Source organism: Mytilus californianus, unplaced genomic scaffold (genome assembly GCF_021869535.1).
Source record: "Mytilus californianus isolate M0D057914Y unplaced genomic scaffold, xbMytCali1.0.p SCAF_2, whole genome shotgun sequence".
Taxonomy (NCBI): domain Eukaryota; kingdom Metazoa; phylum Mollusca; class Bivalvia; order Mytilida; family Mytilidae; genus Mytilus; species Mytilus californianus.
This window is the reverse complement of record NW_026262668.1, coordinates 28132554-28149492: the sequence shown is the minus strand read 5'-3', so window position 1 is coordinate 28149492 and position 16939 is coordinate 28132554. Positions and strand designations below refer to the sequence as shown.

At 30.7% G+C, this 16939-nt stretch overlaps 1 protein-coding gene across 1 annotated transcript; it reads right to left on the bottom strand.

Moving 5' to 3' along the window:
* Positions 1 to 74: 74 nt before the first annotated feature.
* Positions 75 to 12973, bottom strand: LOC127729632 (syntaxin-6-like). Its single transcript, XM_052237487.1, has 8 exons — positions 12808 to 12973; positions 10909 to 11078; positions 9746 to 9840; positions 9095 to 9157; positions 8182 to 8292; positions 6632 to 6738; positions 5673 to 5767; positions 75 to 3739 (listed from the first exon to the last, which is right to left on the bottom strand). Exons 1-8 carry the CDS (start codon positions 12840 to 12842, stop codon positions 3663 to 3665), a joined length of 753 nt encoding a protein of 250 aa, XP_052093447.1. The 5' UTR covers positions 12843 to 12973; the 3' UTR covers positions 75 to 3662.
* Positions 12974 to 16939: the final 3966 nt, after the last annotated feature.

Below are 16939 nucleotides of genomic sequence, written 5' to 3'. Positions count from 1 at the left end.
GGGGAAAGTTCATTTCTAATATAGGAAATTGGAAACTTGTCTATTGGTACAAAATATACAAACAAAGACAATAATAAATCTTTTTAGATTTTATTGTAATAAATTATGCACAACATATCTTAATGAAACAAAAGCACTATCAAAAAGGTTGAAGTACAATTAATGTATAATTCACTTTTGTTGTATCACTCCTTATATGGACAACATCAAAGTATAAACTTTAACTTTTTGTGCTGTTCTTTGTAAAAATCATACAAAGACAAATGTTTGTGCTAAAAAAAGATTCTCAGTAAAAAAACAAATCATCTAGTATATCTGTGATCCCGTCTTCAAAGAAGAAATACTAAACTTCATCTAACAAAGGGAATAAATTTTTCAATCGGAAGTAAAATCGTTGTATTTTAACAGAAGGCTAATAAGGCATTATTTTAAAATAAACAAATAGAGAGCATTTCATGATTTTAATGAAAATCAGGTCATGAAAAAAATTTAACATTGAGTGGAGAGATGACGAAACAAGAATGAATGCCATGTCGAGCTAAGCATAATTCAATCTATGTAAAAATAGTAAAACGGTGTCTGACAGATCCAAAAATAAATTGCTCACACTTTACAACCTATTACTGTCAAACTGTGAACCAAATATGAAGTCATTCTGTTCTGTAGATTTTTGAGAAAACTTTGACAAAAAATATTTGTTTTCATTCACTATGTTGGACAATTTAAAGTATCTGCAAACAGGAAGTAGATGTCCAGCAGATCCAAAAAGCACACACATATTGTACAACTAATCATAATTATGCTGATAAGTAAATATGAAGTTCAATACTACTGGAGAAATGTATTACAATTGTTTTTAAAGTTATTTCAACATATTGAAATATTAATAGAATCAACAAACAGAAAGTAGGTGTCTGATAGATATGAAAAGTGCTCACACATTACAACTCGTCACTATCAAGCTGCTGACAAATATGAGAACCAGTCTGACAAACACTTTTGTTGGACTAAAAGATGGACTGACTGATCAACGAAATAAATGGACAAGGTTATTGCAGTATATCCCCACATTTAGAGTGGGGTATAAAAATGGGTGATTTATTGATGAAGCACCATATTTAAAATCTTAAAATTCAAGTAGATGATGACTTACATATCTTATAAAATTAAATTGGGATGACAGGGAAAAAAATAACACTGAAATAGTTCTTATTTTCATAATTATCACAATGCATTATTTTTTCTGATATAATTTGTATATAAGAAAATATGTATTTTGAATGTATAAATTTATTTTTGGTGTATTAATTTTACTATTTTCACTTGTGTATATACACAGATTTTTACCCTAGGGTAGGTTTCTGACAAAGGGGGTATTGTGTTTGTCTTGAAATAATCATGTAAATGTAAGAACATCCTAGCCGTCAAGAAAAAACAAAAAAAAGTGGTAAATAAGTATGTTTTTCATGGAATGAATGCTTTATTTGAAAGTGCATTTAAGTGCATAATTTCATTTATTTAGCATATTTTTTTTTTGTAATTCCAAATCATACAATTTAATGCCCAAAAAGTCAGATCGATATTAATTTTGAAGGTCAAGAGTTGTAATTTCAATATGCCAAAAGGAATGAGAAGAAAAACACACATTTATTTTTGTGTAATTCTTTTTATACAAGTACAGTTTTGCATAACAATCAGATCAATATCTGAAACCATTTATTAGAAAATATTAGGATAACAAACAAACAAAGCCAGACATGGGGAAAAAAATATTTTATAACTACATGTACTTAGTGGAGGGGGCACACTGTAATTTAAATGAAAAGATAATAGTAATTGTTGAGATTTAACTTAATTCTTACTTATACCCATGTAAAAAGATTTTTTTTTCAAGTGGAAAGAATGCCTGTTGGATTAAATAAAATTTTGGTTTTAGCATTGTTACTGGACTGCTTCATTAGGTCCTAAAACAGACAATATCACATCATATCTAATGGAAAAAGTAAAATAAGAAAAAGAGAAAGAAAATATTCATTTGTATTATAAATATCAATTTCGTTCAATGAAATTGTGAATTAGTCAACAAAATAAATGAGATTTATATATACGATGCATGGCATCTATGTGTCAACATTTTTGGTGATTGATTTTTTTGTTCAAGTCATAAATCCCATTCTTGCTGAATTTAGATAGACAATGCCCAAGGGAAAGACTCGTGTATTGGTTAGGCTCATACCTGTTGTGTAGATGAAGATCTCCATGGATTGGGTAAAAATTATCATCATTATAATTTACAAAATGAATTTAATTTCCGTAATAAAAAAAATTATTTGGGAATACTACTTCTTAAATCTAAAATACAATTTTTTACCAATTGGGGTGTACAACATCACTGTTGGGGATAAAAAAACCAAAATTAAATTTTTAATTTAGCTGGTTCAAGGATGGGGTAAATTTGTTTCATAAGATTTTAATTTCAGAATACTTTTGTTCAAATCTTACATCCACATGCTAGTCACTGAACATTCCCTAAGTAAAAGAATTATTACTTTTACCATTTAAAAAAATAATTAATCTTAATGTTCATGTTGAAACTTTATTAATGAGGTGCTCGTCCTATTTGATTATTTTGATCACAAAAACTCTCTCTTTGATTTTTGACTTCTTATCTAGGATTTTTGAAATTACAGTAGTAAGTTAACAAAATTATGACATAATGAAAGATTAAACAAAAACAATCTTTTTTTTTCAAAATCAACAATGAACACAAAATGCAGAAATATAAACAATATCTTACAAATAGCTTCGACTAAAAAAATTTTGTGACAATGCTTAAACTATGTGTATAGATTTATGAATAACATATAATATAAGGCTGTCTTATTGGCAAGGTATTTTTTGTGTACACAATTTTACATTATCTGTGTTGCTTACACTATATAACAACCCAAGCGGTTAAAAACTAAAATCTTGAATTAATGAGAATAGTAACTTTTGTATCAAGCCAGTAATAAGTCCATTTAAACTATTTCAATCCTCTGGCCATGGGTTCCAAAACTGTTGTATTTACCGGACTTGTCTGCCAAACCTCATTCTGGTCCGGCAGAGGTGGCTGAACTGGACACCAAATGTGGGTTTGCCACTTTCATATAAATTAGAAAAAAAAAATAAACATTTAGACAATCTTTTTGACTAGACTTTTTTTCCTGGCAGATAAAATAAAAATAAGGGCAACCTTCCCTTTGGCTGGCTTCAAAAATTATTTTGAATACTGTCTTTAAGTAACGCTATATCATAGGAAAACATTCATAATTTAACAAATGATTAAACTTTTTAACTAAATACATCTGACAAAATTTTACAACCATATACAAGAATAAGTGGTCTTGATAAGAGTTTCACACACACAGCTATTGCACTGCTGTAAGTAAATGGTCCCTTCCACACAGTTTACTAAGTATCTACACTACAACCACATGGCCATTGTGTGTCGATGTGACAAACTAAAGCCAGCAATCAATCAGTCATTAATCTCAACATTCATGATAAGGCTCAATAGTGTACATTCTAACTACAGCTACTCTAGCCTATGTTTTTGTTTTGCATCTTAAAATAGACTTCTCATACATATAAATATCTGTAAAAATAACAACTTTAAGATATCATAAAACAAAAAAAAATATAATAATCACAATCAGAATGCCAATCAGCACAAATATTCCACACCACTGTCTTTTATCTGAAAAATAAAAAAAACTTTTTCTATCAAGGCAAATCAGTTAAATTTTGGTTCCTTACTTTCTGTATGTTACTTCATAAAATGTTGCTTAAGCCTAGCAATTGTTGCACACTGTGCATGCACCGAATTCATAAATAGACTTCATAAAGAAGGGGAAAAAATCATGAATATTCAAATTTTATCTTTACCTGAGGAAGATGAATCTTATTCTGTCAATGATACATGTATTCAAGGCTTCCAAAACGGTCATATATTCCGGACATTTGTATAATGTCCGGTAAAAGTCCGGCTGGGCAAAGCATGAAACGGACATCTACTTTTTAGTTTTCAAGGCTTTCTTAAAAGATGGTCATTATAACATAATTCGCGATCTTTTTGACCCAACCTTTTGCCTTTAACAGCCACACATTTCCGGTCATAAAAGTGACATGATCATTATGTACTATCAAAACAACCCCTTACTTTAATACCTTCTCATTTTAATCAAGGCTAATTAGTTGTCGAACAGCTGAATTTACCTGTTCAGGTGACAGGTAAACTATTTTGAACCGGACATTGATCGGTCTATTCAAAGTTATTTTCTTACATTTCAGCGGTTTGCATCTAATTAATTTAGTCAAAAAGATTTAAATTATCAGAAAAACATTTACAAATATGATTTGATGAAAAAATTAAAAAGGTGAAAATGAAAAATCGTCATAACCACGTTGTTTGAACCAGAGACATGTTTGAACTAGTACACGTGTGCGCATGTCCGCAGGTGTGAAATTTAATTATGCATATTAATTTCTTAAAAAAATGCTTAAATTGTCATTGATACCTTTATCTCACGTTTATTTCGAATATTTTCTTGAAGAAATAACGTAGAAAGAGCTACGTACACTCATTCATGCTTTGCAAACGTACACTGAATTTACGTATCCGTCTCTGGTCCATGTTTTACCATTGTCAAGATAACATCCGGTTTAAAAACGAAAGTAAAGTTTTTGACAACGTTATTTTGCCCAAATAAAGAGTCTAAGGCAGATATAAGTACGCTGATGTTGCACAATTCGAATGATGCACTGCCAATTTAAACAGTTTACGTCAGAACTTCGAATTTGAATCAAAGAAAGTTTAATATCGTTTTTTTTTATTGTCAATCATTGGGATGTCCAACTCGGCAACTGATTACCATTATTGCCTTTTGTTTATTTAGTCTTAAAGGATTAAAATCGGGATAATATATAAAATGTCCGGCTGGCTAAAAATAATTTTGGAAGCCCTGCATGTATTTGAAAATTATTGACATTTTTTCACTTCATTTCTAGTCCATCTGCACCAAGACACATTTTGGTAAAACTTGCATAAAATGTGACACTCGTTTATTTATTATATGACACAACAAAGCAGTATTCTTAAATTAAAACAGTTCTGATTATAATAGCTATGAAGCCAAATTTTTTAAAAATATCACAAGTTTTAACTTTTGTTTCAAGTTTTGTGATATGCTGTTGTTTGAAATATGAAACTCTGTTGCGGTAAACTCATAATTGACACACGGTCACACCAACAGTTATATTTCTGCAAGTTTAAAATGTTCACAAACTTGCTAGGCTTTTGCCTTATGTTATTAAAAAAGAGGACTCTTAAAAATTATATTTTTCTGTCATTTCAAATTTAAAAGTGTAGGATTTGATCAACACCCTCCAGAAAGAGCAAAAAAAATTAATGTGTTAAAGTTGATAGCACATACAACTTGTGACCATTGAGATGGATATATCATGAAATTTCATTTTGAAATCGCTAACTATCTTAGTTTTAAATGTTTGACACAGCAGGGGATTCTTTGGGGACCTAGCTTAAGTAGAGCAAAAGAAGAATTAAGTCTTGTGTTTTCAATTCAATCTTCAAACAAATTTTCATAAATCAATGATATTTAAAGAAGACCTACCATTTGACATATGCATAACTTTAGCCAATTTCTTCATTGTGACGTCCATTCTGCTTTCTGTGTGATCCATTTCTGTATGAAACTCATCTAACATACTGTAACATAAAGAAATCAATTGTCATTAAAGTTAAAATAAACATACAGTAACATTTATCATAACATAAACAGTAGTCTGTGAACACTGAGGTCCTGAGTCAAAATCCTGCTTGTAGCAAGGTGTTTGTTTCTGATCTTAATTGACCAGGATTACCAGTTTTCCTGCCAAGGGTTGGTGGTTCTCTCCCCTTACTCTGGCTTCCTCAACCAATAATAAATGGCGGCAATAAGAAGTGCTGTAAGTGGTGTTAAATACCAACAATCAATAAATTAAATGTGATTACTTTTAGGTTAAAACTTATGTTATGTTATTTATTGTGGTGGTTTTTCCCTAAGTTTTGACCCGACTACTTTAAGTCCATTTCAATTGATTTTTAAAGTTTGTTGATTTGTTTTGCTGATATATATATAAGGGAGTAAATTTTGCACTTACAAACATGTTAAACCCTGCCACCTGCTTAAGGAGTTTTTTAATCTTGGAATCTATAATTCAGTGGTCATAGTCTTCATGTTGTATTAATAATTTACATTATCAAACAACTTGTTTACTAGGGCCCTTTTATACATTACCTAACAATATGGTACTTCCTCCATGGTTAAAGGCCAATATTTGTCTAATGAATAAAAGAAGATGTGGGTATACTGTTATATTGTTCCTTTTTGGACATTGCTTGATAGTTGTCTCAAGGTCAATAATACCACATCTTTTTTTCTAATACAATCTAACGGTAATTTTTATTCACTTATAACTCATCTCCTTAAAAGGTTAAGGACACCATCATGATTGGGTTGTCCATTGCAAAATATCTTTGTCATTGATGACAAAGGAAATGTTCATAAACTTAATGTATGTTATTTCTTACACATTTTGCTCCTCTAATTCGCTGCCAATTTGTTGACTCATGTTCTTCAAAGATCCAACACTTTTGCTGATAAGATCCATGTTGTCATCTTGTGTTCTCATGATCAACTGCAACAAATCAATTAAAGAAAGATAAAATACACATATGTATTGTCCTTACAGTCTTGTATTGTATAAACCAGTTTTTATACAAGCATAATTCTGATCATATTCTCTGTACCTGTTATAAAAGGATGAGTCAGAATTATTTTCCTTTTGGCTATATCATTTAATGTAAAGTTTCAAATTTTTGCCCCATTGACAATAATGCTATCTTTAGAAAAATTTCTTGGATGGTGCTTTGAATTTATAAATTACAAAATAAATGGAGAATGTGTCCACGGGACACAGATGACGCCCCCGCTTGCATAGCATATAAAATTATAAAGGGACATAACTGAAGAACAGTAAAAGTGACGCTACCAAAATTTGTACTAGATCTGAGTTTTGAGGTTATATGTATTGTGTATAAGTCTCATAACATTTGGTTGCGGCTAACTTTAGTAAGAGAACGGAAACGAAAAATTCAGCAATTTTTATGTTTAGAAAGGGCATAACTCAAGAACGGTAAATATGACACTACCCAATTTCGACCTTGATCTGTATTATGTGGTAATAAGCATTGTGTATAAGTTTCATACCATTTGGTAAAGGCAAACTAAAGAAAGAGAAAAGAAATGAAAAATTCAACAATTTTTTTGTTTAGAAAGTGGCATAACTCAAGAACAGTAAACGTGATGCCACCCAATTTCAAACTTGATCTGTATTATGTGGTAATAAGCATTGTGTATAAGTTTCATAACATTTGGTTGAGGCCATGTACGTACAGATGGACAAGGGTAAAACTTAGTGCCCCCTCTGCTACAGCGTGGGCATAAAAACTGCTTCAAAATTAAGGGTCCCATAGATTTTCTTGGTGATGTTCTAGTTTACTATACCTAGTAATTCCCCCAGGAAAATTGACCAAAAATGTTATGCTAGCTCACACATGGCTAGACTGTTCTTTAACTTGTGACATTTTTAATCAATATTTATGGCAATTGCAATTCTACTGACCCTTTGAATGTTTGTATGTTTTATGATATTCCATAATACATTTTTCAAATTTTCTTTAATTTTATTTCATTACAAAAATAATATTAGAAAAATAAAAAAACATTACCCTAAAAAGTATAGGTCATTATTTTCATCAACTAAATCATGCATATGAATGTCATCATGGATTTTGTGGATATAGATGAAACACAAATTTAAATATATATTTTTTTACCTTATCAAATAGATCCTAACATTGTGTTAATATTTTTAAAAGATTCAGTTCAAGTACAAAAAAATGTAGCACCAAAATTTAATTGTTCTTTACAACATTTCTGAAGGGGACCAGTCATGAATTATAATCACCAAATTGACCCAATATTTTATAAATGTTGCTGTTGCAAAAAAAAATTGTGATCATAAAAAAAAACGTAAAGATTTCTTTATAGTTGTTACTGACACATTTATATGTCTAACCTGTTGTTGTTGAGATGTGTCCTCTATATATCTCTGATTGGACCTCTCCATTTCTTGGTCTAACCGTGTGTATTTGTCGTGAGGTCTATTTGGTCCATTACTAAGCAATGCCTACAGGAATCAATATACAAAGTATTGATTTAAGAAAATTTCCATAATTAAGCTATGTTATTTCTTTTTTATTAAATAATATAAGAAGACAAAAAAAAAATCATAAAATTTAAGGTTGAAATCTGGATGAAAAAATACACTAGATATATCAAACATTAAGCCCAGAAACACAATTTTCAATCCTTTTTGTTTTAAATTGCTCATAATATAGTTTGTATAATATTTTGTACATCAAAAGTGAATTCAGTTCTTATTCTCTTTCTTACATTTATCAGACAACCACACTTATTTTAATAAAAAAAACAACACATCACTATGGATTGGTTTTGTAGAAATGAGGATTTTAAAATAATTTTGAAACATTTTTCACATTTTACATGCACACCTATTCTAACAAGTTTCATTTTATTATTCCCAATAAAACTCACAATGAACATGCTCTCCATGAGAATGTTACAATAATGTCTAGAAAAACAAGTTTAAAACAAAACAAATGAGGTTTGTTTTAAATTGTTTTAATGTAATTACCATATAAGAATTGAGTGCTTTTTATTGTATTTAAACTGTTTTATATATAGAGCTGTAAAAGCATTGTTCATAGACACTTTTTAGTAAAAAAAACACTTTCATGTCCCCAAAAAACTTGTAACGAAGCATTCAATTCTTTAAAAATAAAGATAGAAATAAAGCTTACTTCAATTGAAATCATAAAGTTTCCATAATACAAATCTGTAATTCATGAATTTGATATTTTGAGTCACTGTTATACATGGAATATTTCAAGCAGAAATAAATAATTTACCTGTCTCACATTTGTTTCATCTTTCCCCTTTGTCTGTTTACTTGATAAATTATCCTTCATTGACTGCAATGGACACACAATTTTAAATAAATATATCTATATTAATTTGTTATACAAATACGATGTAATAACAAAAATCCTAATATGTACAACTTTGTAAAGATTAGATCTAATATCACTTTGCAAGAATTTCATTAGTCTGGGTCATTCAATTAAAATATATAACCATACCACATTTGAATATGTCTGTCCAAAGTCAGTCATCTCCTACTGTCCTTTTATTGTTTACTGTCATATTAGAATGTAAATGTTGATGTCAGATCTCAGGTTGTCTCTTTTGAATCAATCAAAAATCATTTATACATGCAATAATTCCATTCTCTATTCTAATTATACAGAGATTGCCATAATGTGGCCACTTGCCTGTTGTTAAAGACTGTGTATGAGTTCTAGACATCTTTTTTATTATGAACCTGTTCAATTTATTCTTCTTGAATCTTGAATACCTGAAACATTTTTGGACTTGATATATTGTAAAGACACCTGTTGATTGTTGAAGACAGTATGTTGACCTTTAAATATCTTTTACTTTTTTTGTGTTGTTGAGTTTCTGTGTTAATGATGTATATATTTCACATTTTCTATACCTACCTTAACAGAGACTCTAGTCCTTCTGATAAAAGATCTTCTGTCTTCAAGTTCAGATTCATCTATTTTAAACTTTTTCAAATTTTTCTCAACAATATCTGCGATAGTTAAGGAGCACAAAAGTAAAAATGCCAAACTTCAATGTTAAATTATACCAATAGTCTACTTTTCTCCTTAAGTCTTTACACAATCACATGCATGTCTCCACTTTCAGGCATATTTTTAAAGGTTTATCTAATAATGAATATCTTTCAAGACTCTGTATTCAGAGTCTAGTGAGAAGTTAAAATTGATTTGCTTTGGATTGTATATTTTCTGTACTGGACAGTAATACAATTTAACTTACAGGATTTATACTAAATATAAACTTTGCTTACTAGTTTAGACTACCGTTCATTTTTTTCAAATAATTCTAGACCAAGTCTAATCAAAGCCAATAACCATGATAACAAGTGCATTTATAACAAGGGAAAGTATCAGATCTAAACAGTGCAGTTTGAACTCTGCTATCCATGGTTCAGACATACTCGAGAATAGTTCAAGTTCACTCAATCACAGTTTAGATTACTGTAAATTCAGAAATTATTGCGTCCATTTATTTTGGCGCTATTTGAAGATTGGACACAAATACGAGATTAATTATTGCGATTTCTGGAAAATTTGCATAAAGATATATGGATAAGATATCAGAATGTGAGTTCTTATTTTTGCAATTTTCACCCAGTCGCATTATTCGCATTAATAAAAACCTTGCAATAATTTCTGAATCTACAGTAAATATATCTAGAATACACTGAGTAGTGAGTACCATTCTGTACTCTTCAGTAGTGATGATACAGGTTGTTCTCTAGATCAAATCAAGTAACCTTCAACCAAACTAGTTTTCAGTGTGTTCCCATTGTAGTTACCATTCCTTAGAAATAAGAACTTATTGCAAATGATTAGTTAAGGACACATCTAACTTTCGAAAAGATGACTTCCAAGAATCCATGTGTTGTTTTAACCTGAAAAAAGGTCACTTCTTAACCAAATTCTGAAATGTGTGAAGTGCTGAGTGCAACATCTCCTCAATTCAGCCTAATTATTTCTACATTATTATAATGGATTGAATGGTTGTTACGATGCTTCAGCTTCGTGTCTGAGAATCATTCAATGTGTAAGGATACCAATGGTTTCTTCTAAGTCTTCCAGGTCCCAATCTATACTCCTCAAACTGTTCCTCAATTCATTAGTTGTCCAATCATATTCTTCCTTAGATACACTCTTTGGGTTATTAATTAACTCACTCCACCTCTCATATAGACTTGTGGCAGATTGCAAGGCCTTCTGTACTTCACTGAAAATTCAAGAGAAAAAATGTAAAGATATACATGATATGAAAACTGTTAACATAGTTGGAAAAACATCATTGCCATTGGTACTAACTTCACTTTCACAGTTTTATTTGTGCATGTTTTGAGTGTTCACATAAATTTACAATTTGAATTTCTTCCTGTAAGTAAGTGAAATACAATATAAAAATAAGGAGATGTGGTATGATTGCCAATGAGATAACTATTCATCAGAGACCAAATGATGTAGATAAAAGCAATTATAGGTCACTGTACAGCCTTCAACAATGAGACAAACTCATACCATATAGTCAGCTAGTAAAGGCCCCAAAATTAAAAATGGTAATCAATTCTAAGTTCAAACAAGAAAACTAACACTCTAATTTATACAATACAATTTACGAAAAACAAATGACAGACATGAACCTGAATGACAACCATCGATTTACAGATTCCTAACTTGGGACAGGCACATAGAGAATGTGGCGGGGTTAAACATGCTTAACTTAATAGATTGGTACAAAGCAAGAATAAACCAACTAACATAAAAACAATAGACACAAAGTACCAATATAAGAGTACTCGCAGTTACAGAAAGCATATGCCATACTTCTTGTCATTATACATCATAGTTGTGTTACAACCCTAGATAAAGCTGACGAGGAAAGGCATTACCTGACTAACAAAGGTCAAGTGGTCTTGGGAACAGTGCAGGCGGAGTTGCCACAATGTCACAGAAGCAAAGGTTAGAATCGAGGGAAGAACAAAAATTTGCAAATGCACATTAACAGATCTATAAACATTGTTTGGATAAATTTGAGACAAATTATATATATCTAAGGTATACAATGTACATGTATATATATATATATAATTTGTTGAGAGAAGAACAAAAATTTGCCTACAATTTGCTTTCTTGTCGCTTATTTAGTCTTCTTGTTGCTAATTTTTTCTTCTTGTTGCATCTTGTAGCTAAATCCTTGAAAAAATCTATGATTCTTTATTCATGAAAATATTAATATTTTTTTATATATATATCAAGTATATATACATCTAAAAAAATCTTATGATTCAACCTGCACATGTATTTGAATAAAAATAGGGTGCAAACGTGTAGGGTGCAAAAGTGTTAAGGGAGCGAACAGACCAAATAAACCTTATGGCCATTTGTCTGCCATTACATGACATCACAGAGGTTCCCTAAAATTTTGACATCACAAGAGAAAATGTCTGATGCCACAAAGGAAAAGGGATTGTTGTATGCATCAAAAGTTGAATTGTCGCAAATTCTAGGTTCAAGTGTTACAGATTCCAAAATAGCAATAACGTCTATACCAAAGAAGAAGAAGGAAATAAGATACACCTTATCGCTATTTCTCCGCCATTACTGGACATCATAAAAGTTCCCATGAAATTTTGACGTCACAATAGAAAATGTCTGACACCACAAACAGAAAGTGATTGTTGTATGGCGTTAATAGCGCAAGTGTCGCATATTCCTGAATAGCAATCTAAGGTCTATTAGGAACAATCTAGAATAAATAGTAATATACCTTTATGTTGTGGTAAAAATGATCAAAACATGTGTAATGAAGTTTTTTTCACTAGAAAAACTCGCAAGTTTTCTTTCAGTTTAATAACACCTTTACTGCTTTAGGGCTAAAACATTCTAAGCCTACAGCTTAAGAGTTTCTCTTTCGTTTTCAGTCGTTTTTATTTGCTAAGATTACTTACTCTCTGACCACAAAAAATGGATCCTCAAGCGACATAATTTTGAAATGTCAATATAACTCTTAGTTTTATAAAGATTACAGAGACCAGGAATATGGGATCATCTTTAACAATCTCTTTGAAATGTGTGAAAATGTGTATCGATCATTTTCGGTTCTTGTTTGGACCAAACTTCACGTGTGTAAATTTAAACCAAGCACGGGAATGGCAGGTTTCACGAGCACGGAACTATTATTGTTTATTAAAGAGATCTTTATGTCGAAAATCATCTATTTCTCTTTTTTAAGAATCAAAATTATGAAAATAAAAGGAAAATAATTTTGCAAAATTTATTCTTTATTATTGACATAATTTTCCATTATTTTTTTTTACTTACCTCTTACCTGTTACCTAGTCTTTATCTTCCTCCTCTAGCAGGAGCTTCGCTTCTAAAGCGTACTTATTTGCACCCTTAAACCTTAAACACGGAGCACTCTATTACAAATTGGCTTACAGTTTATGTACATAGACTTAAAGTAATAAATCCACTTATTTACAGCATGCGGACTAATCCATCACCATATAAACGAAATTAAATATTTAATAATTAATCCAATTGACCAGCCTTTCACAATCTATCATGATATTCTACAGACAAATAACTCCTATCATAATAATAATAATAAATAAGCTTTATCTAGAGTCGGCATAGTATACAAATAAGGACATAACATAAGCTCTAATGAGCTTTTAACCGACATACATGTACAGGACATAACAATACAATACATAATACACATGCAATACGTCAGCTACATAACACAAAAGGAAGCACTATACATGTTGAATATCTAATGTGTTTTATCAACCTTTAATTTGCTCATTCTGTTATTAGTGCGTCAACGCCAAGATATTGTTCAAAAGGTTTTTGAAGATGCGAAAAGGAAACATGGTTAAGAGTATGAAAGTGAAAAGGAAGTCTTTCAGATGTGGTACGTTGCCTTGACATTAAGCAATCATTCAAGCTGGATAAATCTTGCTGTGGTTTACAACTGCAATCGTACACGATAAAATAAGAAGAATGAGGGTAATCTCAGAATCTTTATTCACAGGATGGTGGGGAACGAAATGAATCACACGTTTGTTATCAACATCTTCCGTCTTTTGAATCCTCTCAATAAATCCTCTATTTTAATTTTAATTCAGGAATTTCATTGATAGACAGATTGGGTTTGGAAGTTACACTGTACTTGTAAAATTTTATTTCAAACCGGATATTTCATCCTAATATTCACGGTGATGTCGTTTATTGTGCTCCTATATGTATAGATGCTCCGCAGTGAAAACTTATTGGCCCTTTAAATAACTTTACTCGCGGAGGTTATTAATTGAACAATGTGGTAAGATCTTTGCATATTGTATTTATCGATGACGACATTGAATTTGTTTTTAATGTTTAATGTTTAATGTATAACAAAGTACTGAGGTACTGTTTTCAAGTTATTTACACTGATCATCCTATATCCCATCCCCAATGATATTTTATTCTGGTACTACACAGAAGTCGTGCTACTTGTCTTAACTATATATGTTGACGTGTATTTGATAATATTATATTCAGGTTAAAAACATGGTTTATTTATAAGTAGAAACTGGGCTTTTTGTATTTTTTCTTGTTGCCTTTTTTGTGCTCAAAATGTTTTTGGCGCCTTTTATAGTGATATTAACACATTTTGTCTATTCAGTGGTGGATTGTAACACCAATGTTCCAGTTTAAGGAATCGGGGTGTGAGCTCACTCAAACATGCTAAACTTGGTTGCATTCTTCTATTTTAATTTTCGTTTAAGCATAACTTATTCCTTTTCTTTTCTCACATTTTGTTATCCCTGTGTCTTTAATATGCTACTGTATGGTTTGAATGTTGTTCATTGTTGAAGGGCGTAGTGACCTATTGTTTTTCCGATCCTTGTCCTTTGATCTTCGGTGAATAGATCATAAAACATCTCCATAATTATATATTTTGAAATTCACCAATTTTGTTACCATATCTTGTTTGTTGTTGTTTGTGTTTGTCTTTATTGCTACGTCCTTTGTTCAGGTGTATGATGTGATCTGTTGTACTGTTCAGTTGTTTTGGCAATCCTTGTTTTATTTTTATACGGACAATTTAACCTTTACATTTATTGTGTGACGATAAAAGTATATAATTATATTTTAGATTTTTTTTTACCATGGACGGACAATTTCAGGATTGTCATGCTTTCTCAGCACAAGTTTTTTTTTTTTATTTCTTTGTGTAGGACGTACAGTTGTGATTTTCTTAAATTTTTCTTTTTGTGCGTTCCCGTTCGACAGCGTTATTCGTAAAAACCAATGTTTTTACTATATATATATAATGAAATGAATATAAAAGTTGCCTTCCGTACACCAATTGGATTTGACTATTCAAGGATTAAAAAATAATTGGGAGTACATTTCAATAGTCTCCCATTAACAGTTTGTGTGGTGGTCCTAATACGATATATTTTCATGAGAAAGCAAAACATACTCCAAAATCGAGTAAATTCTACTCAATTATGGAATTACGAAATTGTTCAGCCAATAAATTTAATTAAATAAATTTTTTTTTAAAAAAATAGATGATAAGGCTAAGGGTAAAGGACGACCATTTTATATTTAGGGGGTGGAGAAGATTTTCCGAAATCATCTGTTATTTCCGCCTGTAAACGTTGCTACTCGTGTTTACTTTTTTTCCGCGCTAAATGTATTTTCACTTTTCCATACATTTGTTTTTGCATTTTGTGTGACAAGTTCATCCTGTCTTGTGCAAAGTGATTTATATTAAGTTCTTATTTATTTTCAAAATTCTACTGCCTCACCATCAATCCAAAAATTAAAACCGTCGTCCCCTTAGTCAATTTTCGTTGCCTTTTTATTCATAGCATAGTATGATAAGATCTAAAGCAGCATGCAGGGTGTGTAATATGACAGTTGTTTTCCATTCGTTCTGTTGGTAGATATCGTCAGTTTTTATGGACATCCCCTTTTTGAATTTACATTGGAGATTGGTATTTTGTTAATACCACTTTGCAATATTTGTCGTTGTTTTTAGAAGTATTGTCGTAGTTGTAGAGTATTTTACTTACTTGCTAAATTGCCTGTAATCAGAAAAGGTAATAGGATGGATAATTTGTTTCCAAATCACAAATATCTTGTTAAGTTCAGTGATCATGCTGAAGACGAACACGTTCATTTTAGGAAAACCCATAAGTATTCCAAATTTGGGCAACGAGTGTGTAGTTTATCGGGTATCATGTCACTATTTCATATATTTTAACGGATGTAACTCGACTTTGGTATATTTACTATCGCTTATATCATGTTTTTGCAATGGCGGTACCTTTCCATTTTTTTTTATTTATGTGTTGCGTCTAAATATGAATTATAACACTTCATAGTGACTGAATAGCAAAAATCCTAGATATAGGATGTTTTTATTTCAGGTCACAATCATCTGGGTTTTTTTATGGACATTATTTTAGAGAAGAAAAAAAAAATGACTCTAGTAGGCTAGATGCTTCCACTTGTCTCTAAAACAAACTCTATTGATCCGTTGATATGTCTTAAGGGAACCTTATGTGTTGACGTTGCTGCAATTATTAAATGCACATGTATTTTTAAGCATTTTATAAATAGAAGTGGTTAAATTATTATTACAACATATTGTCATGCAAACTGTTTAAACTGATCTTTTTGTTAACTAATGTAAATTGATACATACTTATGGTTATATGATTTCGATACAAACTTTCTCAAAGTTAATTGCTCGTATTTTAATTAGCTTAAGTAATTAAAATATTAGGAATCATATCTAAAATCAGATTTGATAAGTACTTGTAGTTTATAGAATTTAATTATTTTTCACATTCATGTTATGCTAAAATTTAATGCAACAGGCGTTAATAAGCTTGATGATTCTTAATTGAAGCTAAATTATGGAACATGTTTTTTTTGTGTACAACCGAGTGAACATGGAAGTACATATTTTACGTGGTTTTACGTGATGTGTAATATCGTTACCAATGAACAACTAAGAGAGTTGTTAGCCAAGGGACCAAAATATAGAATTCCCCAGCCCATCAACTGGAAAAAGAT

What these genes read in the sequence shown, in the direction of transcription:
- LOC127729632 (XM_052237487.1), bottom strand. Translation starts at nt 12,842, where the DNA reads ATGTCGCTTGAGGATCCATTTTTTGTGGTCAGAGA. An exon ending in ACACATCTCAACAACAACAG is followed by an intron (nt 6,739 to 8,181) that starts GTTAGACATATA and finishes GATTTGTTGCAG; the next exon opens with TTGATCATGAGAACACAAGA. An exon ending in GAATTAGAGGAGCAAAATGT is followed by an intron (nt 5,768 to 6,631) that starts GTAAGAAATAAC and finishes TTTATGTTACAG; the next exon opens with TATGTTAGATGAGTTTCATA.